The 24,774-nt window shown below is 49.9% G+C and overlaps 1 protein-coding gene across 7 annotated transcripts in view; it reads right to left on the bottom strand.

Annotated features, from left to right (window-relative positions):
- Positions 1–24,774, bottom strand: part of SOX6 (SRY-box transcription factor 6) — a 461,372-nt gene that overhangs the window by 309,720 nt on the left and 126,878 nt on the right. For all 7 annotated transcript variants that reach the window (XM_066583692.1, XM_066583696.1, XM_066583695.1 and 4 more), the window contains exon 3: positions 21,556–21,674. In XM_066583692.1, the coding sequence (XP_066439789.1) occupies positions 21,556–21,632 (77 nt within the window). In that variant the 5' untranslated portion in view covers positions 21,633–21,674. The remainder of the gene's footprint in view (positions 1–21,555; positions 21,675–24,774) is intronic.

The raw sequence follows: 24,774 nt of genomic DNA, 5'->3' as shown, positions 1-24,774 counted from the left end.
CTCCCCCTCCACCACAGCCCTGGAGTCCTCTTCTACACCAGGTCTCCCCCTCCACCACAGCCCTGGAGTCCTCTTCTACACCAGGTCTCCCCCTCCACCACAGCCCTGGAGTCCTCTTCTACACCAGGTCTCCCCCTCCACCACAGCCCTGGAGTCCTCTTCTACACCAGGTCTCCCCCTCCACCACAGCCCTGGAGTCCTCTTCTACACCAGGTCTCCCCCTCCACCACAGCCCTGGATTTCTCCTCTGTACCAGGTCTCCCCCTCCACCACAGCCCTGGATTTCTCCTCTGTACCAGGTCTCCCCCTCCACCACAGCCCTGGAGTCCTCCTCTGCACCAGATCTCCCCTGCCCCCACAGCCCTGGAGTCCTCCTCTGTACCAGGTCTCCCCCTCCACCACAGCCCTGGAGTCCTCCTCTGTACCAGGTCTCCCCTGCCCCCACAGCCCTGGAGTCCTCCTCTGTACCAGGTCTCCCCCTCCACCACAGCCCTGGTGTCCTCCTCTGTACCAGGTCTCCCCCTCCACCGCAACCCTGGAGTCTTCCTCCGTGCCAGGTCTCCCTCCCCACCACAGCCCTGGGGTCCTCCTCTGCACCCTGTTGTACCATCTCTAGCTTGGATACAGGATGTGATACAGGCGGGCATGGAGGCTCTAGTACCCTGTGGTACCACCTCTAGCTTGGATACACGATGTGATACAGGAGCGCTTGAGTCAAAAAAAGTTTCCATACAATAAGGGTTTCACCACCAACATGGGGGGTTTTCTCGTGTGACGGTTTGGAGAGTATACTGAGGGGGTCGGAGGAGGAGGATGTCAGGAATCGTTCTGACCAACAGGCTGCACAGTCAGCTGAATACAATGCTGGAGCTCCAACTAACGTGTCCGAACGCACAACTCGCAGTTCCCCCACACGGATGGTATAGCAGCGAACGACTAGAAACAGAAAGACTCCAGCGGGCAAAAGAGCGCAAAATGTTGCTCCTGGTCAGATGGGGTGGGGGGGGGGGGGAGAATTTGGCGCAAGCAGTATGAATCGCTGACCCCTTCAGCTGTTCAAAATAACGTTTCTGCCTGTCTACTCCGAAAAGACGAAACCTTCCATGGTAACAATCCCCCTTTAATACCAATTCACAAGAACTGCGCGGCCACCGAGCGGCGTCTCCGCGTGACTGGCGGTGATGATACGCCATTTGTACTAGTGATATATTATCAGAAGCAGCAGAAACAACTTGTTCTGATGAATTAAACAAGTGGCTTTGTGTCCCTACCAGTAAAATAAGTGGAGGCAACGGGGACAACAATGGCGGCGGCAGCGAGATGTGCGCAGAGCTAAGGTATTTCATGTTTTAAGGACACAGCATCTCCCAGGAGTTACAGACGCGCCGACAAGACTTCACATCCCAGATCTGCAGCCGTCAATTTCACTCCATAATTTACAGCGCTGCGCGAGTGAATGCTAAGTGACTGCACCGCAAGTCACAATGATTATGTGGAACATCTCCCGCTAAAACCCAGGGAAGACGAGGCCGCGGCCGCGCAGCTCAACGCCCGCCGCATGAAAGATTGTTCCGGAAAATAATTTGTAGGGACTCTTCGGGGAGGTATCCATTATTTAATGCCGCGTCCCATTATCTGCAAGAAAGAGAATCACAAGGCGTCTTTGTAGCTCAACAATCGCGGTCCAGGGACTTTTTTCTCTAAATTCTCTAAATTCCATTATTTTTTAATTAACCTTTTCATTGCCAATGGTTTAATCGGCTCTGTGACAATGAACTGCTTCCAACTGTCAGTCGATAGAAACGTGTCTAGCGATAAGCGGCGAGCAGAGAGAACGCAAAACAAAAGTTGTACAGATTAAAGACGAACAATCAGTTGGCACCAGCGCAATGATAAAGGGGCGCCGAGGAGGAAATGCCGCGTCCCACATACCCCGCGAGGCGATTGTGCACAAGGCTACAGAGGCAGCGAATACGGAGATGAATCCACCTTGTACAGACGACTGTAACCCACAACCGCTTCTAGTGATTCCACGAAAGATGGTCAACTTCTAGTCACAGCTCTGGCTGGGGAGGAGGTATTCATATTATATGGGCAGCAGAAGAAAGCGTGACTCTGTGCCTTTAACAGCTAACTGTATACCAGTGACTTTAAGGGGAGGAGCTCTAGAACGACTAGAGGGGGAGGAGCTCTAGAACGACTAGAGGGGGAGGGGCTCTAGAACGACTAGAGGGGGAGGGGCTCTAGAACGACTAGAGGGGGAGGGGCTCTAGAACGACTAGAGGGGGAGGGGCTCTAGAACGACTAGAGGGGGAGGAGCTCTAGAACAACTAGACTGGAAGGAGCTCTAGAACAACTAGAGGGGGAGGAGCTCTAAATCGACTAGAGGGGGAGGAGCTCTAGATGACTAGAGGGGGAGGAGCTCTAGATGACTAGAGGGGGAGGAGCTCTAGATGACTAGAGGGGGAGGAGATCTAGATGACTAGAGGGGGAGGAGCTCTAGAATGACTACAAGGGGGGCTCTAGAACGACTACAGGGGGGAGCTATAGAATGATTACAAGGGTTGGGGGGCTCTAGAACGACCACAGGGGGAGGAGCTCTAGAACGACCACAGGGGGAGGAGCTCTAGAACGACCAGAGGGGGAGGAGCTCTAGAACGACCAGAGGGGGAGGAGCTCTAGATCGACTACAGGGGGAGGAGCTCTAGATCGACTACAGGGGGAGGAGCTCTAGATCGACTACAGGGGGAGGAGCTCTAGATGACTACAGGGGGAGGAGCTCTAGATGACTACAGGGGGGGGAGCTCTAGAACAACTACAAGGTGAGGAGCTCTACAATAAATACAGGGGGGAGAAGCTCCTCATGTATAATGTTTACAGGGGAAGGAGCTCTACCTGCACAATGATTACAGGGGAAGGAGCTCTACCTGCACAATGATTACAGGGGGAGGAGCTCTACCTGCACAATGATTACAGGGGGAGGAGCTCTACCTGTACAATGCTTACAGGGGAAGGAGCTCTACCTGTACAATGCTCACAGGGAGAGGAGCTCTACCTGTACAATGATTATGGGGGAAGGGGCTCTACCTGTACAGTGCTCACAGGGTAAGGAGCTCTACCTGCACAATGCTTACAGGAGGAGGAGCTCTACCTGCACAATGCTCACAGGGGAAGGAGCTCTACCTGTAGAATGATTACAGGGGATGGGGCTCTACCTGCACAATGCTTACAGGAGAAAAAAACTCTACCTGTACAATGCTTACAGGGGGAGGAGCTCTACCTGTACAATGCTTACAGGCGAAGGAGCTCTACCTGCACAATGCTTACAGGGGATGGAGCTCTACCTGTACAATGCTTACAGGGGGAGGAGCTCTACCTGCACAATCATTACAGGGGGAGAAGCTCTACCTGCACAATGCTTACAGGGGGAGGAGCTCTACCTGTACAATGCTTACAGGGGGAGGAGCTCTACCTGCACAATGCTCACAGGGGAGGAGCTCTACCTGCACAATGCTCACAGGCGGAGGAGCTCTACCTGCACAATGCTCACAGGGGGAGGAGCTCTACCTGCACAATGCTCACAGGGGGAGGAGCTCTACCTGCACAATGCTCACAGGGGAAGGAGCTCTACCTGCACAATCATTACAGGGGAAGGAGCTCTACCTGCACAATCATTACAGGGGAAGGAGCTCTACCTGCACAATCATTACAGGGGAAGGAGCTCTACCTGCACAATCATTACAGGGGAAGGAGCTCTACCTGCACAATCATTACAGGGGAAGGAGCTCTACCTGCACAATCATTACAGGGGAAGGAGCTCTACCTGCACATTCATTACAGGGGAAGGAGCTCTACCTGCACAATGCTTACAGGGGAAGGAGCTCTATCTGAACAGTGATTAGGAGGAGCTCTACCTGTACAATGCTTATAGAGGGAGGAGCTCTACCTGTTGAATGATGACAGGGGATGAAGCTCTACCTGCAAAATGATTAAAGGAGAAGGAGCTCTAACTGTACAATGCTTACAGGGGGAGGAGCTCTACCTGCACAATGCTTACAGAGGGGGAGGAGCTCTACCTGCACAATGCATACAGGGGGAGGAGCTCTACCTGCACAATGCATACAGGGGGAGGAGCTCTACCTGCAGAATGTTTACAGGGGATGAAGCTCTACCTGCACAATGCTTACAGGGAAAGGAGCTCTACCTGTACAATGCTTACAGGGGAAGGAGCCCTACCTGTACAATGCTTACAGGGGAAGGAGCTCTCTCTGTACAGTGATTAGGAGGAGCTCTACCTGTACAATGCTTATAGAGGGAGGAGCTCTACCTGTAGAATGATTACAGGGGATGAAGCTCTACCTGCACAATGACTAAAGGAGAAGGAGCTCTAACTGTACAATGCTTACAGGGGGAGGAGCTCTACCTGCAGAATGATTACAGGGGATGAAGCTCTACCTGCACAATGATTACAGGCGAAGGAGCTCTACCTGTACAATGCTTATAGAGGGAGGAGCTCTACCTGTAGAATGATTACAGGGGATGAAGCTCTACCTGCACAATGACTAAAGGAGAAGGAGCTCTAACTGTACAATGCTTACAGGGGGAGGAGCTCTACCTGCACAATGCTTACAGGGGATGAAGCTCTACCTGCACAATGATTACAGGAGAAGGAGCTCTACCTGTACAATGCTTACAGGGGGGGGGAGCTCTACCTGCACAATGCTTACAGGGGAAGGAGCTCTATATGTACAGTGATTAGGAGGAGCTCTACCCGTACAATGCTTATAGGGGGAGGAGCTCTACTTGTAGAATTATTACAGGGGATGAAGCTCTACCTGTACAATGCTTACAGGGGGAGGAGCTCTACCTGTACAATGCTTACAGGGGAAGGAGCTCTACCTGTACAATGCTTACAGGGGAAGGAGCTCTACCTGAACAATGCTTAGCATTGTACGGGTAGAGCGTCTCCTCTTCTAACAAGAGAAGGAGCTGTACAGTGATTGGAAGAGGAGGAGCTCTGCCTGTACAATGCTTACAGGGGGATGGAGCTCTACCTGCAAAATGCTTACAGGGGGAGGAGCTCTACCCGTACAATGATTAGGAGAGGAGGAGTTCTACGTGTACAATGCTTACAAGAGAAGGAGCTCTACCTGTACAATGATTAGGAGGAGCTCTGCCTGTACAATGCTTATAGGGGGAGGAGCTCTACCTGTAGAATGATTACAGGGGATGGGGCTCTACCTGCACAATGCTTACAGGAGAAAAAAACTCTACCTGTACAATGCTTACAGGGGGAGGAGTTCTACCTGTACAATGCTTACAGGCGAAGGAGCTCTACCTGCACAATGCTTACAGGGGATGGAGCTCTACCTGTACAATGCTTATAGGGGGAGGAGCTCTACCTGCACAATCATTACAGGGGGAGGAGCTCTACCTGCACAATCATTACAGGGGGAGGAGCTCTACCTGCACAATCTTTACAGGGGGAGGAGCTCTACCTGTACAATGCTTACAAGAGGAGCTCTACCTGTACAATGCTTACAGAGGGAGGAGCTTTACCTGCACAATGCTTACAGGGGGATGGAGCTCTACCTGCACAATGCTTACAGGGGGATGGAGCTCTACCTGTACAATGCTTATAGAGGGAGGAGCTCTACCTGCACAATGCTTATAGAGGGAGGCGCTCTACCTGCACAATGCTTACAGGAGAAGGAGCTCTACCTGTACAATGCTTACAGGAGAAGGACCTCTACCTGTACAATGATTACGGGGAGAGGAGCTCTACCTGCGCAACGATTAGAAGCGGAGGAGCTCTACCTGCACAATGCTTACAGGGGGAGGACCTCTACCTGTATAATGCTTACAGGGGGAGGAGCTCCACCTGCACAATCATTACAGGGGAAGGAGCTCTACCTGCACAATCATTACAGGGGATGGAGCTCTACCTGCACAATGCTTACAGGGGGAGGAGCTCCACCTGCACAATGCTTACAGGGGGAGGAGCTCCACCTGCACAATCATTACAGGGGAAGGAGCTCTACCTGCACAATCATTACAGGGGATGGAGCTCTACCTGCACAATGCTCACAGGGGAAGGAGCTCTACCTGTACAATGCTTACAGGGGGAGGAGCTCCACCTGTACAATGCTTACAGGGGGAGGAGCTCCACCTGCACAATGCTTACAGGAGAATAAGCTCTACCTGCGCAATGATTGGAAACGGAGGAGCTCTACCTGCACAATGCTTACAGGGGGAGGACCTCTACCTGTACAATGCTTACAGGGGGAGGACCTCTACCTGTACTATGCTTACAGGGGGAGGAGCTCCAGCTGCACAATTATTACAGGGGATGGAGCTCTACCTGCACAATGCTCACAGGGGAAGGAGCCCTACCTGTACAATGCTTACAGGGGGAGGAGCTCTACCTGCACAATGCTTACAGGGGGAGGAGCTCCACCTGCACAATGCTTACAGGGGGAGGAGCTCTAACTGCAAAATGCTTACAGGGGGAGGAGCTCTACCTGCACAATGCTTACAGGAGAAGGAGATCTACCTGTACAATGCTTACAAGAGAAGGAGCTCTACCTGTACAATGCTTACAAGAGAAGGAGCTCTACCTGTACAATGCCTACAGGGGATGGATCTCTACCTGCACAATGATTACAGGGGGAGGAGCTCTACCTGCGCAATGATTACAGGGGGAGGAGCTCTACCTGCGCAGTAATTAGAAGAGGAGGAGCTCTACCTGCACAATGCTTACAAGGGGAGGAGCTCTACATTTACAGTTTATCATGAAACATAGGGCATGAGAGGGCAGCAGCATGGTGTGGGGGTGCAGAGGTGCATACCTCCAGGCACCTGTCATATATCATTGACATGCTCTTGGCCCCATCCATACATTATGATGAGGATTATCGAGGCTTCTGGCTGTGCGATGACGTCACCGTGCTGTAATCTTATGCAGACATTCGGGTGAATTTGAGGAAAGAGATGTTTCTTAGAAGTGTTATCAAAAACGACACATTTACTGTAATCCAAGCCAATTAAATGTGACAAACAATACAGTGTGCTGTGCGGCGCCACGGACTACAACGCTCGGCTGTGCCACGCTGCGCTCCAGGTGCCGCCTCCATGTGGACAAACATTCCTTTCAGGCCATTTTCCAATAAATAACCTGCAGCTATGAGGAAAGTGCAGGAGATATATTTGCAGTTGACAGGTAACACAATACATCACTCCGCCGGCTCATTAACATTATGGAGGCACTGTGAATTAGAGGTTCTATTCAGCGACATATTGAAGTTTTAATGCAAAAACTGGAATAAAAAACACAGTGATGTCAATGTTTCCAGAGCCGCGCAGAGCTGAAGTGGCTGCTCTGTCCTACATAGTAGATGTCCGGGTCTAGAACCCCTCCTGCACAGATGGCAGTAGATATAATGTAACAGCACGGATGTCAGATATCGCAACATAGTGCACAATGACTTCGTGTTATAGTATCATATATAGTGGAGTGTCATGCAGGGTATTGTAATATACTAGGTATAATAGCACACCATATAGGGTAACATTACGTTACACAGAGGAGCATGAACGGCCGCTAGCGCTCCTGACTAGGAGAACATAATTATATGTACTATTAGAATGTAGCGTACTATAATGGAGCACGATGTAATATCATGTGACCTAATATTCTATAATACAGGATAATGTAGTGTAATATAACATAATATCTTGTCTTAGGCTGCGTTCTCACGGGGCAGAATTGCCGCAGAATTTCAGTGCAAATATCCCGCGCGGCAATTCCACCCGCGGCTCCTAATCCAGGGATTTTGCAAAAACCTCCTCCACACGATGTGGCCAAGCCGCACGAAAACTGACATACGGCGTGGAATTCAATTCTGCAGCGTGTCAATTTTTTTCTCTTTTCCACAGCAGAGAGAAATGGAGAGAGAAAGCCGCAGCGGAATGCCGACAGAGAAACCGCTCCAAAAGCCGGAGCTGAAGGCCGCAGGTTTTGAAGCTGCACTTTTCCAACGGAATTGTCGGGGGTTTTGGTGCAGCCATTCCGCGATTCTATCCCGTGTGACCCCAGCCTCATATTATAATGTAGTTCCATATAATAATCCAACAGCAGATGGTGCAGTATAATGTAATGTACAACTCAGGGCGCCTACCCACTACTGACATGGGACTGACAACACAGGATTATGAAATCCAAGGATTTGCAATGCTTTCATACTCATTTGCGATTTTTCACTCCGGCCTCGCAGTGCAGAGAAAAATCTGCAATATCGCTCAGTGTTTTCTATGGGGCCGACACCAGCAGCGCCAGCCCCACTGAAAGCATAGGGAGTATATCGTGGACTTCTGCCACAGCTGTGGCAGGGTTTTTTTTCATCAAATTATGAATGGCTTAGCACTGCCTGTGATTGGCTGAGCGCTCAGCCAATCAGACCAGCGCTTTCTGGGGGCGGAGATTTTTCAATCCCTGGCCTCCAGAACACAGAAGTCGACTGTCGTGCCGGAGACTGCCAGGGGAGTAAAAAATAGTTTTTGCTTTATTTCACAGCTAGGGCTGATTTTCATCGCTGCGGGACTGCCTGCAACCCACTGCTTTCAATGGGGCTGCAGCAGTGCCGACTCCATTGAAAGCAATAGGGTATCATCGCGGACCTCTGCCTCAGCAGTGACAGAGGATTCCTCCATCCCCGTAGTACCCGCGGCAATGAAGGAATCCCCTGCCATAGCTGTGACAGCTGTGGCAGAAGTCCGCAATGTACTGCCTATGTTTTCTCCCTATGCGCTGCTGTCGCCGGCCCCATTGAAAACAATGAGCGATATCACAGAGTTTTGCGTTTTCAGTTTTTACTCGCTCTCGCATCACAAGGAGACATATCGCTAGTGTGTAGGGGTCCTTAGGGTAGTATAAGATATCGTAATCTTACATAACGTAACGCAGTATAGTGCAGTGCCACACCGTGTAATATAATGTACTATGAGCTCATGCACTCGTACAATACATTGTAACCACACAGAAGGGTGTAATATACTGTAATATGATGTAACAATAGGAGAATCCACAGGATGAATAATATAATCCATGCAAGCCCGAGTGCAGGAGACAGACTATTATAGCGCTATATTACAATATACATTATATTACGGCTGCTCTCTTGCACTTTCTTATTTTAATCACCTGACATAAAAGTGACAGAACTATTAGTCTAACAGGCCTATTACTAATATTGATGTCACTTTCGCCGCCCCGGGGATATTTTTGGTGTACAGGTTCGTGGTGGCAGCGGCAGGAGGGGGGGCATGAATATAAGATCCTTGTCTGTCGTCCTGTCAAAGTGTTGGCCATCCCCCAGATTGCCATGCTCTATAGACGCTGGGACTGACGCCAAGTACCATAGTGCTGCCGCTGACAGGCTTCTAGGGACGTCTTCTGCACAAGTGGATGAAGGACTGAGAATGATGGGTAACAAGGAGAGAGGAGCTGCCAGAAGGACACCAAACCCCCCAACAAGACCCAATCACCGGGTATGACCATCATAGTGTGATGGGGCATGTGAGGGAAGCGTGTGAGAGGGGAACACGTGAGGGAAGCGTGTGAGAGGGGAACACGTGAGGGAAGCGTGTGAGAGGGGAACACGTGAGGGAAGCGTGTGAGAGGGGAACACGTGAGGGAAGCGTGTGAGAGGGGATCACCTGAGGGAAGCGTGTGAGAGGGGATCACCTGAGGGAAGCGTGTGAGAGGGGATCACCTGAGGGAAGCGTGTGAGAGGGGATCACCTGAGGGAAGCGTGTGAGAGCGGATCACCTGAGGGAAGCGTGTGAGAGGGGAACACGTGAGGGAAGCGTGTGAGAGGGGAACACGTGAGGGAAGCGTGTGAGAGGGGAACACGTGAGGGAAGCGTGTGAGAGGGGAACACGTGAGGGAAGCGTGTGAGAGGGGAACACGTGAGGGAAGCGTGTGAGAGGGGAACACGTGAGGGAAGCGTGTGAGAGGGGAACACGTGAGGGAAGCGTGTGAGAGGGGAACACGTGAGGGAAGCGTGTGAGAGGGGAACACGTGAGGGAAGCGTGTGAGAGGGGAACACGTGAGAGAAGCGTGTGGGAGAGGAACATGTGGGTGAAGCGTGTGAGAGGGGAACATGTGAGGGAAGCGTGTGAGAGAGGAACATGTGAGGGAAGCGTGTGAGAGAGGAACATGTGGGTGAAGCGTGTGAGAGAGGAACATGTGGGTGAAGCGTGTGAGAGAGGAACATGTGGGTGAAGCGTGTGAGAGAGGAACATGTAGGTGAAGCGTGGGAGAGGAACATGTGGGTGAAGCGTGGGAGAGGAACATGTGGGTGAAGCGTGTGAGAGAGGAACATGTGAGTGAAGCGTGTAAGAGAGGAACATGTGAGTGAAGCATGTGAGAGAGGAACATGTGAGTGAAGCGTGTGAGAGAGGAACATGTGAGTGAAGCGTGTGAGAGAGGAACATGTGAGTGAAGCGTGTGAGGGGTAGATGTGTGGGTGAAGCATGTGAATACATTGCGTGAGTGAAGCATGTGAGAGAGGACCGTGTGAGGGAAGCGTGTGAGAGAAGCGTGTGAGAGGAACATGTGAGGGAAGTGTGTGAGAGAGGAACATGTGGGTGAAGCGTGTGAGAGGAACATGTGAGGGAAGCGTGTGAGAGAGGAACATGTGGGTGAAGCGTGTGAGAGAGGAACATGTGGGTGAAGCGTGTGAGAGAGGAACATGTGGGTGAAGCGTGTGAGAGAGGAACATGTGGGTGAAGCGTGTGAGAGGAACATGTGGGTGAAGCGTGTGAGAGAGGAACATGTGGGTGAAGCGTGTGAGAGAGGAACATGTGGGTGAAGCGTGTGAGAGAGGAACATGTGGGTGAAGCGTGTGAGAGAGGAACATGTGGGTGAAGCGTGTGAGAGAGGAACATGTGGGTGAAGCGTGTGAGAGAGGAACATGTGAGTGAAGCGTGTAAGAGAGGAACATGTGAGTGAAGCATGTGAGAGAGGAACATGTGAGTGAAGCGTGTGAGAGAGGAACATGTGAGTGAAGCGTGTGAGGGGTAGATGTGTGGGTGAAGCATGTGAATACATTGCGTGAGTGAAGCATGTGAGAGAGGACCGTGTGAGGGAAGCGTGTGAGAGAAGCGTGTGAGAGGAACATGTGAGGGAAGTGTGTGAGAGAGGAACATGTGAGGGAAGCGTGTGAGAGAGGAACATGTGAGGGAAGCGTGTGAGAGAGGAACATGTGGGTGAAGCGTGTGAGAGAGGAACATGTGGGTGAAGCGTGTGAGAGAGGAACATGTGGGTGAAGCGTGTGAGAGGAACATGTGGGTGAAGCGTGTGAGAGAGGAACATGTGGGTGAAGCGTGTGAGAGAGGAACATGTGGGTGAAGCGTGTGAGAGAGGAACATGTGGGTGAAGCGTGTGAGAGAGGAACATGTGGGTGAAGCGTGTGAGAGAGGAACATGTGGGTGAAGCGTGTGAGAGAGGAACATGTGGGTGAAGCGTGTGAGAGAGGAACATGTGGGTGAAGCGTGTGAGAGAGGAACATGTGAGTGAAGCGTGTGAGAGAGGAACATGTGAGTGAAGCGTGTGAGAGAGGAACATGTGAGTGAAGCGTGTGAGAGAGAAACATGTGGGTGAAGCGTGTGAGAGAGGAACATGTGAGGTAAGCGTGTGAGGGGTACATGTGTGGGTGAAGCGTGTGAATAGATTGCGTGAGTGAAGCATGTGAGAGAGGACCGTGTGAGGGAAGCGTGTGAGAGAGGAACGTGAGGGAAGCGTGTGAGGGGAACATGTGAGGGAAGCGTGTAAAAGAGGAACACGTGAGGGAAGCGTGTGGGAGAGGAACGTGTGAGGGAAGCGTGTGGGAGAGGAACATGTGAGGGAAGCGTGTGGGAGAGGAACATGTGAGGGAAGCGTGTGAGGGGAATATGTGAGGGAAGCGTGTGAGAGAGGTACATGTGTGGGTGAAGCGTGTGAATGGATTGCGTGAGGACGGTGTGATGAGAGCATGTGAGGACTGTTAGGACTACATGAGAGTAGCGTGTGGATGGAGGTATTTGCGTGATGTAAGATTATCCACAGAAGGAACAATTCACCGGCCAGAACATTCTCTGCGCTCCACAAAGTGACAGCAATATTGTCAGCTAAATATAGGCGGCCAGGATCAGATTGCCAGTGCGCAGCGACATTCCCTCCAGCATGACCGCCCGCCGGCCCGCAGGACGCACACATAGACCCCCGGACACCATCTTTGCCAACATGGAGGATGTAAAAAAAGACAATTATTACACCAAAATGGCATCTTATTTCATTAGTGTTTTTTTTTTTTTTAAACACGTCAGAACGGATTACCAGGCTCCGCCCTTATTGAGGCCCCGCCCTTACTAGGCTCTGCCCTTACTGACGCTCCGCTGCGGCACTTCTAGGGTGATTCTTTTCTTGCTGTAATAGAAATTATCTCTCTATGTAATTACTTTCTGCCGACCTTCCATACAGAAGCCAGTTTGATCTGCAGCTGCAGTGTAAAGCATGAGGGATAGTATAGCAATGTAGCCTCTCTGATGAGACAGAAGGTGGATTTTATAAGTCCTCGGACTCCCGCCGACACTGTAGATAGGCCTGGGGGGGGGGGGGGGGGGGACAAGCTTCAGGACAGGGTCCGGCATGTCCTGCAGAGGCAAACTGTCACCTCTGACCATGTGCTATGCATTATACATCCAATCACTCTCCTCAAGCTCCTCTTCCTTTTCACTTCCTTCATGCTCCCCTTCTCCTGAACACTTTTTGCCCACCTGCCCCTGATCACTTCCTTCCTGACCACTCCCCCCATGCCTCCTCCTCCTGATTCCTCTTCTCTCATGCCCCGCCTCCTGATGACTCCCTTCTCCTTTGTGCTCCTTTCTCCTGATCACTCCTCCCTTGTGCCCCTCCTTTCTGATCACTTCCTTTCTCTTCCTAATCATTTGCCCCTCCTGATATTCTTCTCCTCATGACCCTTTCCTCCTGATCACTCTGCTTGTGACCCTGTCACTGTTCACTTCCTTCATGTTCTGCTCTTCCTGATCACTTCTCCCCATGTGCCCCCGTCCTCCTGATCACTTCCTCCCATTTTCCTTCCTCATCATTTTCCCCTTCATGGCCCCCTATTTCCGACCACTCTCCTTGTGCCCTCCTCCTGATGCCTTGATCACTTCCTTCGTGCCCCTCTACTCCTGACCACTTCCTTCGTGCCCCTCTACTCCTGACCACTCTCCTTGTGCCCTCCTCCTAATGCCTTGATCACTTCCTTTGTGTCCCCTCCATCTAATGATTCTTCTCATGTTCTCCTCCTCCTGACCACTTCCTTCGTGCCCCTCTACTCCTGACCACTTCCTTCGTGCCCCTCTACTCCTGACCACTCTCCTTGTGCCCTCCTCCCCCTCTTAATGACTTGATCATTTCCTTTGTGTCCCCTCCATCTGATGACTCTCCTCATGTTCCCCTCCTCCTGACCACTTCCTTCGTGCCCCTCTACTCCTGACCACTTCCTTCGTGCCCCTCTACTCCTGACCACTCTCCTTGTGCCCTCCTCCTAATGCCTTGATCACTTCCTTTGTGTCCCCTCCATCTAATGATTCTTCTCATGTTCTCCTCCTCCTGACCACTTCCTTCGTGCCCCTCTACTCCTGACCACTTCCTTCGTGCCCCTCTACTCCTGACCACTCTCCTTGTGCCCTCCTCCCCCTCCTAATGCCTTGATCATTTCCTTTGTGTCCCCTCCATCTGATGACTCTCCTCATGTTCCCCTCCTCCTGATCAATTCCTTCGTGCCCCTCTACTCCTGACCACTCTCCTTGTGCCCTCCTCCTCGTCCTAATGCCTAGATAACTTGCTCTGTGTCCCCTCCATGTGATGACTCTCGTCATGTTCTCCTCCTCCTGATCACTTCCTTCGTGCCTCTGTCCTCCTGATCGCTCCCGGCAAGACACTTGATAATATCTGATTAAATAGACCCATATTACAGCAGGAAATCAATCCTGCAAGCGAGCAGCTAAAAATACCTCCTGCTAAATATAAACTAATAATCACTAATTGGATGGATGACAAATGTTACAATGGAAGCAAGACAGTCAGGGAGGAATCACACAGCCTGCCGACTGTGGGAGCGTTCAACTGACCGCAGTCCATAATCCCTGCACTGACCGCGGGGCTGTAATCCCTGCACTGACCGCGGGGCTGTAATCCCTGCACTGACCGCGGGGCTGTAATCCCTGCACTGACCGCGGGGCTGTAATCCCTGCACTGACCGCGGGGCTGTAATCCCTGCACTGACCGCGGGGCTGTAATCCCTGCACTGACCGCGGGGCTGTAATCCCTGCACTGACCGCGGGGCTGTAATCCCTGCACTGACCGCGGGGCTGTAATCCCTGCACTGACCGCGGGGCTGTAATCCCTGCACTGACCGCGGGGCTGTAATCCCTGCACTGACCGCGGGGCTGTAATCCCTGCACTGACCGCGGGGCTGTAATCCCTGCACTGATCGCGGGGCTGTAATCCCTGCACTGATCGCGGGGCTGTAATCCCTGCACTGACCGCGGGGCTGTAATCTCTGCACTGACCGCGGGGCTGTAATCTCTGCACTGACCGCGGGGCTGTAATCTCTGCACTGACCGCGGGGCTGTAATCTCTGCACTGACCGCGGGGCTGTAATCTCTGCACTGACCGCGGGGCTGTAATCTCTGCACTGACCGCGGGGCTGTAATCTCTGCACTGACCGCGGGGCTGTAATCTCTGCACTGACCGCGGGGCTGTAATCTCTGCACTGACCGCGGGGCTGTAATCTCTGCACTGACCGCGGGGCTGTAATCTCTGCACTGACCGCGGGGCTGTAATCTCTGCACTGACAGCGGGCTGTAATCTCTGCACTGACCGCGGGCTGTAATCTCTGCACTGACCGCGGGGCTGTAATCTCTGCACTGACCGCGGGGCTGTAATCTCTGCACTGACCGCGGGCTGTAATCTCTGCACTGACCGCGGGGCTGTAATCTCTGCACTGACCGCGGGCTGTAATCTCTGCACTGACCGCGGGGCTGTAATCCCTGCACTGATCGCGGGGCTGTAATCTCTGCACTGACCGCGGGCTGTAATCTCTGCACTGACCGCGGGCTGTAATCTCTGCACTGACCGCGGGGCTGTAATCTCTGCACTGACCGCGGGGCTGTAATCTCTGCACTAACAGCGGGCTGTAATCTCTGCACTGACCGCGGGCTGTAATCTCTGCACTGACCACAGGTCATACTCACTGATGTCCTCTTTGGGGAGGATCTTCTGCAGTAACTTTGTGGTCCTTGCCGGGTGTGATATGGGATTTTATCTCCCCTGCATCTGTGGAGCGGTGCACGTCTGCAGCTCACGTGAAGTAGTTGCATGTTTTCTTGCCCAGATAATACAGGAATCTGGCATCAGTAAGCCGCGGGTCAGAGGGTCAGTGCCCCCCGTATGATTCAGCGCCTCCCACCCTGCACAATGTGCGCCAGATGTGCTGAGTGTATAATGAAGTGTAATATGTCTGTCCGTAGTACAAGAGGAAGACGTGTAATCTGCTGGGATCAGACGGGAGTAGTAATCACATGCGGACAGGAGCCTGCAGGGGCGCCGGGATTAATCTGTGCTATTACCAATGATCTGTGATATATTGTGCTTTATCATCACATAACTCAGCATGTTCCATCACATCCATACATGTCACACCCGCTACACCCTCATAGAAAGCAAGCAGCTCCATATATTGTTTTATATCAACCTGTATATATCATCTACTACTGCTGACTGCATATATGTGTGGTATGGACTACCATCTACTACTGCTGACTACATATATGTGTGGCATGGAGTATCTTCTACTACATGTGATTACATGTATGTGTGGCATGGACTATCTTCTACTGCATGTGATTACATGTATGTGTGGCATGGACTATCTTCTACTGCATGTGATTACATGTATGTGTGGCATGGACTATCTTCTACTACATGTGATTACATGTATGTGTGGCATGGGCTGTCTTCTACTGCATGTGATTACATGTATGTGTGGCATGGAGTATCTTCTACTACATGTGATTACATGTATGTGTGGCATGGACTATCTTCTACTGCATGTGATTACATGTATGTGTGGCATGGACTATCTTCTACTGCATGTGATTACATGTATGTGTGGCATGGACTATCTTCTACTACATGTGATTACATGTATGTGTGGCATGGGCTGTCTTCTACTGCATGTGATTACATGTATGTGTGGTATGGACTATCTTCTACTGCATGTGATTACATGTATGTGTGGTATGGACTATCTTCTACTGCATGTGATTACATGTATGTATGGCATGGAGTATCTTCTACTGCATGTGATTACATGTATGTGTGGCATGGACTATCTTCTACTACATGTGATTACATGTATGTGTGGCATGGACTATCTTCTACTGCATGTGATTACATGTATGTGTGGCATGGACTATCTTCTACTGCATGTGATTACATGTATGTGTGGCATGGACTATCTTCTATTACATGTGATTACAAGTATGTGTGGCATGGACTATCTTCTACTACATGTGATTACATGCATGTGTGGCATGGGCTGTCTTCTACTGCATGTGATTACATGTATGTGTGGTATGGACTATCTTCTACTGCATGTGATTACATGTATGTGTGGTATGGACTATCTTCTACTGCATGTGATTACATGTATGTGTGGCATGGACTATCTTCTACTACATGTGATTACATGTATGTGTGGTATGGACTATCTTCTACTGCATGTGATTACATGTATGTGTGGTATGGACTATCTTCTACTGCATGTAATTACATATATGTGTGGCATGGACTATCTTCTACTACATGTGATTACATGTATGTGTGGACTATCTTCTACTGCATGTGATTACATGTATGTGTGGTATGGACTATCTTCTACTGCATGTAATTACATATATGTGTGGCATGGACTATCTTCTACTACATGTGATTAGATGTATGTGTGGTATGAAGTATCTTCTATTGCATGTGATTACATGTATGTGTGGTATGGACTATCTTCTCCTACATGTGATTACATGTATGTGCATGTGCGCCGGTGCATCAGCTGGCACACCAGCAGCAGAGGAGAAGACACCGGACAGGTAAGCAGGGGCCACCAGCCGGACACCAGATCGAACTCCACTGCGGGAATCCCGCATGCGGGTTCTAACACGCCCATGTGCAGGCGGCCTAAGAACACCTGAATATTTCTAGTTATTGTTTACATTCACACAGTAGAAGTCCAGTAAATAACATAAAATGGTTCAAGGGTAAGTAAAAAACATAAATATATTATGACATTTTAATCTGAAATGCAACAAAAGTCTGAATTCATGATTTTAACCCAAGGGCTTTTCTCAGGGAACACATTAAGGAGGGCTGCTCTGCAGCACAGAAAGCAAATATGGTTTGAAGTTGGCTGCAAACTATTCCTACAGGTGTCTCAGCTTTTGTAGATGACTCTCAAACCCTCTGATTCTATATAAGCAGTGTTGGAACAGACGGCATTACAGCATCCTCCAGGGCCGGATGCGGACAGTTTTCATCTTTGGGACGGAGAACATTGTTATCATAATGGCAAGAAAAAGGCAATTAACCAAAGAAGGCAGACAGATTTATACCCTTAGAAGTGTGGGAGTGGTAGTCAGTACAGTGTCCTATACCATCACAAGGCACTTGGAAACCGGAGAAAACTCTGACAGGAAGAGGTCTGACAGACACTACAACATCACATGACAAGTTTTTGAAAATGAAGAGTTTGCATGACCGGCTCCTCGCAGCACAAGCCTCTAAGCACAGCTTAATGCAGCAAGAAGTAAGCAAACTTCCATTGGAACGGTGAAGAGAAGACTTCTGTCTGCAGGTCCGACCAGTGGAGCGTCAGCAAGAAAGGCACTGCTAAGATTGCATAATAAATTTAAAAAGCCTTGCTGTGTGGAGCAGCACCTCCAGTCGACTAGTAAAGAGTGCAAGAAGGTCTTATGGACTGATGGGTCATCTTTGGTTCATCATGCAGGGTTTTTGTACGCTGTCAAGTAGGTGAAAGGTTCCTGAGTGACACAAACAAGTATGGAGGAGGAAACGTGATGCTCTGTGGCTCTTTTCCTGGATCCAGAATTGACAACTAGCACAGGGTGACTGGCACACCGGACAAAAATGGCTGCCACAGCAGTTTGATTTGCCATGCAGTCCCCTGTGGTGTGCGCCTAGTTGGTCAGGAGTTCATATTACAGCAAGACAATGATCCAAAACATACTTCTAGGCTATGTCACAACTGCTTAAGAAGACAAGAAGCCGGTGAGCTTCAAAAAAATGCACTGGCTTGTAGAGCCTCATTGAGCTTGTTGGGAATGAATCGGACAGAAAGGTAAGTGCAATCTAAGCGCAGCAGATTTGTGGGAACTTCTGAACAATATTTGCATGCATTTGTAGAAAGAACGCCTCAATGGTGTAAAGCTGTTCTATCAGCCAGAGGGGCGACTGTGAAATTCCAATTTGGTGAAACAAAGTAACTCCATTATTTTAATGTATCTTAACTTGTTGATTTGTTCTCTACTTTCTTTTTAGGCTGGGTTCTCACAGAGCGGAAACCAGCTGGAAATCTTGTAGTTTTGCCGCAGCGAAAAACCGCAAGATTTCCGCTAGGAAAGCGCAGCGAAAAACCCGCAGCACTTAGCCGCGGGTTTTGGAGCAGCTTAGCTGCATGCTTGTCCGTCCCATAAAGGAGAGCATGGCCGCAACAGGAAGAAAAATAGACATGCTGCGGCTGGGGAATCCGCGCCACAGCACCAGCTTCTGCCGGCTTTGCGGCAACAGATTGGCCGTCCTATGTGGACGAGATTTTTGACAAATCGCGCCCACATGGCAGGCTTATCCCAGGATTAGCGGCCGCACCGAAATTGCACAAAGAATTTCTGCAGCAAATCCACCCTGTGTGAACCGAGCCTTACAGCACATCAGAGACATCACACTGCAAATATCAATACAACGGGAAACACAGAGGTGTTCTAAAACTATTGATTGCTAGTGAAAGTGTGGTATGGGCTACCTTCTAATACACGTGATTACATGTGTGTGCGGTATGGGCTACCTTCTAATACACGTGATTACATGTGTGTGCGGTATGGACTACCTTCTAATACACGTGATTACATGTGTGTGCGGTATGGGCTACCTTCTAATACACGTGATTACATGTGTGTGCGGTATGGACTACCTTCTAATACACGTGATTACATGTGTGTGCGGTATGCACTACCTTCTAATACACGTGATTACATGTGTGTGCGGTATGGACTACCTTCTAATAAACATGATTACATGTGTGTGCGGTATGGACTACCTACTAATACACGTGATTACATGTGTGTGCAGTATGGACAACCTTCTAATAAACATGATTAAATGTGTGTGCGGTATGGACTACCTACTAATACACGTGATTACATGTGTGTGCGGTATGGACTACCTACTAATACACGTGATTACATGTGTGTGCGGTATGGGCTACCTTCTAATACACGTGATTACATGTGTGTGCGGTATGGACTACCTTCTAATACACGTGATTACATGTGTGTGCGGTATGGACTACCTTCTAATACACGTGATTACATGTGTGTGCGGTATGGACTACCTTCTAATACACGTGATTATATGTGTGTGCAGTATGGACTACCTTCTAATACACGTAATTACATGTGCGTGCGGTATGGACTACCTACTAATACACATGATTACATGTGTGTGCGGTATGGACTACCTTCTAATACACGTGATTACATGTGTGTGCGGTATGGACTACCTACTAATACACATGATTACATGTGTGTGCGGTATGCACTACCTTCTAATACACGTGATTACATGTGTGTGCGGTATGGACTACCTTCTAATACACGTGATTACATGTGTGTGCGGTATGGACTACCTTCTAATACACGTGATTACATGTGTGTGCGGTATGGACTACCTTCTAATACACGTGATTACATGCATGTGTGGTATGGACTACCTTCTAATACACGCGATTACATGTGTGTGCGGTATGGACTACCGTCTAATACACGTGATTACATGTGTGTGCGGTATGGACTACCATCTAATACACGTGATTACATGTGTGTGCGGCATGGACTACCTTCTAATACACGTGATTACATGTGTGTGCGGTATGGACTACCTACTAATACACATGATTACATGCATGTGTGGTATGGACTACCTTCTAGTACATGTGATTACATGTGTGTGCGGTATGCACTACCTTCTAATACACACGATTACATGTGTGTGCGGTATGGACTACCGTCTAATACACGTGATTACATGTGTGTGCGGTATGGACTACCGTCTAATACACGTGATTACATTTGTGTGCGGCATGGACTACCTTCTAATACACGTGATTACATGTGTGTGCAGTATGGACTACCTACTAATACACATAATTACATGTGTGTGCAGTATGGACTACCTTCTAATACACATGATTACATGTGTGTGCGGTATGGACTACCTTCGAGTACATATGATTACATGTGTGTGCGGTATGCACTACCTTCTAATACACGTGATTACATGTGTGTGCGGTATGGACTACCTTCGAGTACATGTGATTACAAGTGTGTGCGGTATGCACTACCTTCTAATACACGTGATTACAAGTGTGTGCGGTATGCACTACCTTCTAATACACGTGATTACATGTGTGTGCTGTATGGACTACCTTCGAGTACATGTGATTACATGTATGTGCAGTATGGACCATCTTCCAGTACACGTGATTACATGTATGTGTGGTATGGACTATATTCTAGTATAATTATTACATGTATGTGCGGTATGGACTGCCTTCTAGTGCATGTGATTACATGTGTCTGAGGTATGGACTTTATTACACTACACTCGATTAGATGTGAGATATGAACTACCTTCCAGTACACGTGATTACATGTATGTGCAGTGTGGTGGCCTAGTATATATCAGTCATGAGGAGTGCTGTTACACGCTTGCTGTAATATCCACCTCCTCTTCTAATTAGATGCATTCCTAAAGTGTTAATACCAGGGCCATAAAACACCCATGTAATGGTCATGGATGGTGACGTTATACGTCAGGTTTGGGCCGGGCACTTCCCTCGTGATCTGTAGGAGCCCCTATAATTGGGTTATGGGGACAGCAAAAAAAACTGGGTAATTATAATTCCCTATGTTCGCCACTTCTCAACTAACGAGCCGCATCCAACACTCCAACCCAAGGCACACAGACCCAGGAGCCGCTCTGGCTGTATGGTGATGGACTGGGGTCTACTACCTGCCACTGGGCTCCACAAACAGATTACTCTCAACACTTTGTGTGCAGTCCGTGCGTCAGGGAGACCCCCAGATACGGGAGACACCCCCCCCCCCCCCCACGGGAGACCCCCCCCCCCCCACGTCACACAGCAGGTCACTTACATTAGGTGGCTGTCCTTCCACTGCTCAGAGCTGCGTTCTGCTATGACGCTGGTCAGAACTTCAGAACTGGATGGCATACCAATTCTCACACCGTTCCAAGCCACAAGGAGCCAATGTCACTGCCGGGAAAACACAGCCAGTTAGTAACATCCACGGGAGTAGACTGAGCCATGCAGGACCCACAATTTACCTGGATCTCCTGAGTCTAGAGAGCCATGCGGGACCCCCAATGTGCCCCAGTGTTCTGAGTCTGCAAGGCCATGCTGCACCACCTTGGCCTAACCTTAGAGAGCAGCATATGTCCAAGACCTAGGGAACAGCGCATGACCCCGAGACTAGGGAGCGGCGCACAACCCCGAGTCTAGGGAGCAGCGCCCGACCCAGAGTCTAGGGAGCAGTACATGACCCCGAGTCTAGGGAGCAGCGCCCGACCCTGAGTACCCCGTTGTCTAGGCCTCGGGAGCAGGACCCCAAGTACCCTGTCTTCTACATCCGGACCCCAAGTACCCTGTCTTCTACATCCGGACCCCAAGTACCCTCTCTTCTGCCCTATAGCTCTGTCCCCACAGAGCAGTGCTGGAGCGCCGCGGACCCCCGTGTACACCCTGCAGCAACAGGACTCACTGAGAGCCAGCAGTCGTGCCACGGGCAGAGCGAGCCGCCATCCTCCGCACACTGGGGCATTGTGGCTACTTGCACACTTGACAGTAAGTTATGAGTCCTTTGTGAGCTGAAGGGAAGGAAAACAGAGATCGGAATTTGGCAGAACGCTCCTGTCTGTGGAACCTGCAGCTTTTCTCCCCCTTTGGTGGAAACAATCGGGCATTGTCGAAAAAGAGAAAGGCAAGTGTGACAGATGAAATATAGTGAGGCCCCTCGTAGGAAAACAGTAAACAAAAGCAGCATTCAGCGCCAATCCCTATAGATAGCACAGCGCTCCACAAACACCACCGGCCATTCTCCCACACTTCCACTTAACCCCTGCAGTGCCACTGCGAAGGGTTAACTGTGACCGGAGGAAGAGAAGAGGACGCCAACCACAGACTATCGCGCTCTTCTTAGAGAAACGAGATACAATAAGTAGCTAAAAGAGACTCGAAGTGAAAGACAAGCCAAGAGAAGTGTCATTGTCTACTATAAAGAGCTAATTCTGTGCGCGGCAGGAAGACTCGGACACTGGAGACCGCTCTATACAAATATGAAAGGACGGAAGCCATTGCTGGGGATCTCGCTCTCCCTGCAGCCCGTCCTCAGTGAGGTCATTGCTGGCAGGTCCTCCGGCGGCGCCGGACATCTGGACGGACGGCGAACACTGGACCATTTTCTTTCAATCTCTATTCAGATCCCTTTGTCCGTTGCTGGAGAGTTTGCAGCGCGGCGGCCGACGCGGATTCACCGCCATCTTCCGCTATGGTGACTACAATGTAGCAAACTCTAAAAGTAAAAACCTGCGTCACGGACCGGTCGCCATTCTGCATTTGTACTGGCGTTTTATACTTTGTGGCATTTTGTACGAGAATTTCTCCTGTCTTTGCAGAGAAACCTCCAGAAAGAAAACACCCCCAGGGCCGTATTTACAGCAGCGAGCGCTATATCGGACTTTTAGCGCATTCTTAGGCGGTCTATACACACGGCCCAAAAAATGTGTGCATTGCAAGAAACATAAAACTCACATGAAAGTCCAACACAAAGGCGCCTGCCCGCGGACAAACCCTCCGAGAGCCGGAAAAACACCGCAGTCCCCAAAGAATATTACATACACGTCCGGCTGCACGAGGGAAACCGCATCCAAACGCCGTGCGCCATTCAGGCTTGGGGGCGGTTCACATTACATTTGTGCCATCTGCTTAATACAAACCAGTAAGATATAATCGCTCCAGGCGTTGGTGAAATGTCGTACAGAGGCGCCAACTTGGGACCTGCCTTATATTTGCGCATATTGCGCCTCACAAGAACACGTACGATCGACGCAAACTAATTTTTACCTTACAGTCAACAGCAAACGCATGGAAACCCGAAGCTGCGCGGCCGCACGATCCACGGAAGCTGTTTTGTTCTCGGATGTTTAAAGTAGAATATAAACCTCTGTACATACGTTCATGCACGCTTGAGGTATACACGGACCGTACAGCGTTACGGCGTCGGCCGCTGTAGCCCGTGGGCGTGGCTTTACACCTAATAACGGGATATTCACCAACAGAGTCACTGCGCAACTGCAAGGAGATACAAGGCATTCATGCGGACGTTCACATTGGCTCTATTTTACTTGGGCGGGCATTTTTAACGCACGTAACCATGGAAACTATAAACATTAATTTAAAAAAACAGAAAAGGAAATTTTTTATTTATTTTTTTAAAAATCACACAAAAAACAAGTGCAAAACAGATGAAAGTCACCAAAAAGCAGGAAAATCAAACAAAAATCAGACCGATTTTTTGGGGACTGAAAAGTAAAGCGCCGTGTGCGGCCTCGGGGCTCATTCACACCAGCGTATTTACACGTATAAAAAAAGTCGCACATAAAACGTGACTTTGCGAAGAATTGGATTTCAATTTCTTCATTCAGACAAACGTTTTCAATGCAAAATATTTATAGAAGGAAAAAAAAGACCAATCCGTTCGTCTTCAGTCGTGTTTTCTACGGCGCGTGAAGAGATCGGTCTTGCTGCGATACGCAGCAAGCTCCCATAGATTTCCATGGCAGCCGGAACGGAGGGAGGCAGAGGAGTTGCCCTGCGGACAACGCTGCGAAGACACGCTGGCCGGCCCTAATTGTAATTCCCATCATTTTCATCCAATGGTTGCTCGCCATGGCTTCAGCGTATTCGTTACCATGCAGCAGCGCCCGTGTGAAGGACTTAAATGTGCGGACTAAGATCAGGACACGGTCGGGTCACAAATTCATTTATGCGATATACGGTGCGTACGGGCGAACGTATGAATGCCTGCGGTCGTGTGAAGGAGCCCTCAGGCCTCATTAATGCGGGCGACAGCGTATTCACAACTCGCCTATTCATGGTATATTTGACACAAGAAGAGACCCCTGACTGTCTGCACCAATCGGCAGCGAGCGGCGTCACGCATATTCTTGGTTCCGTTCACTTCTGTGAACTATTTCTATAAAACAAAAATCGGACATTCTTTTCTTTTTCTTTTTTTGAAAATCACAGTAACTCCCCCCCCCCCCCCCCCCCCTGTGCTAAACCGTCTGCTGGTGAC

Source organism: Eleutherodactylus coqui, chromosome 11, assembly GCF_035609145.1.
Source record: "Eleutherodactylus coqui strain aEleCoq1 chromosome 11, aEleCoq1.hap1, whole genome shotgun sequence".
In the NCBI taxonomy this organism is placed as follows: Eukaryota; Metazoa; Chordata; class Amphibia; order Anura; family Eleutherodactylidae; genus Eleutherodactylus; species Eleutherodactylus coqui.
Note: the sequence above shows the minus strand (reverse complement) of the source record. Positions and strands in the feature narration are given on the sequence as shown.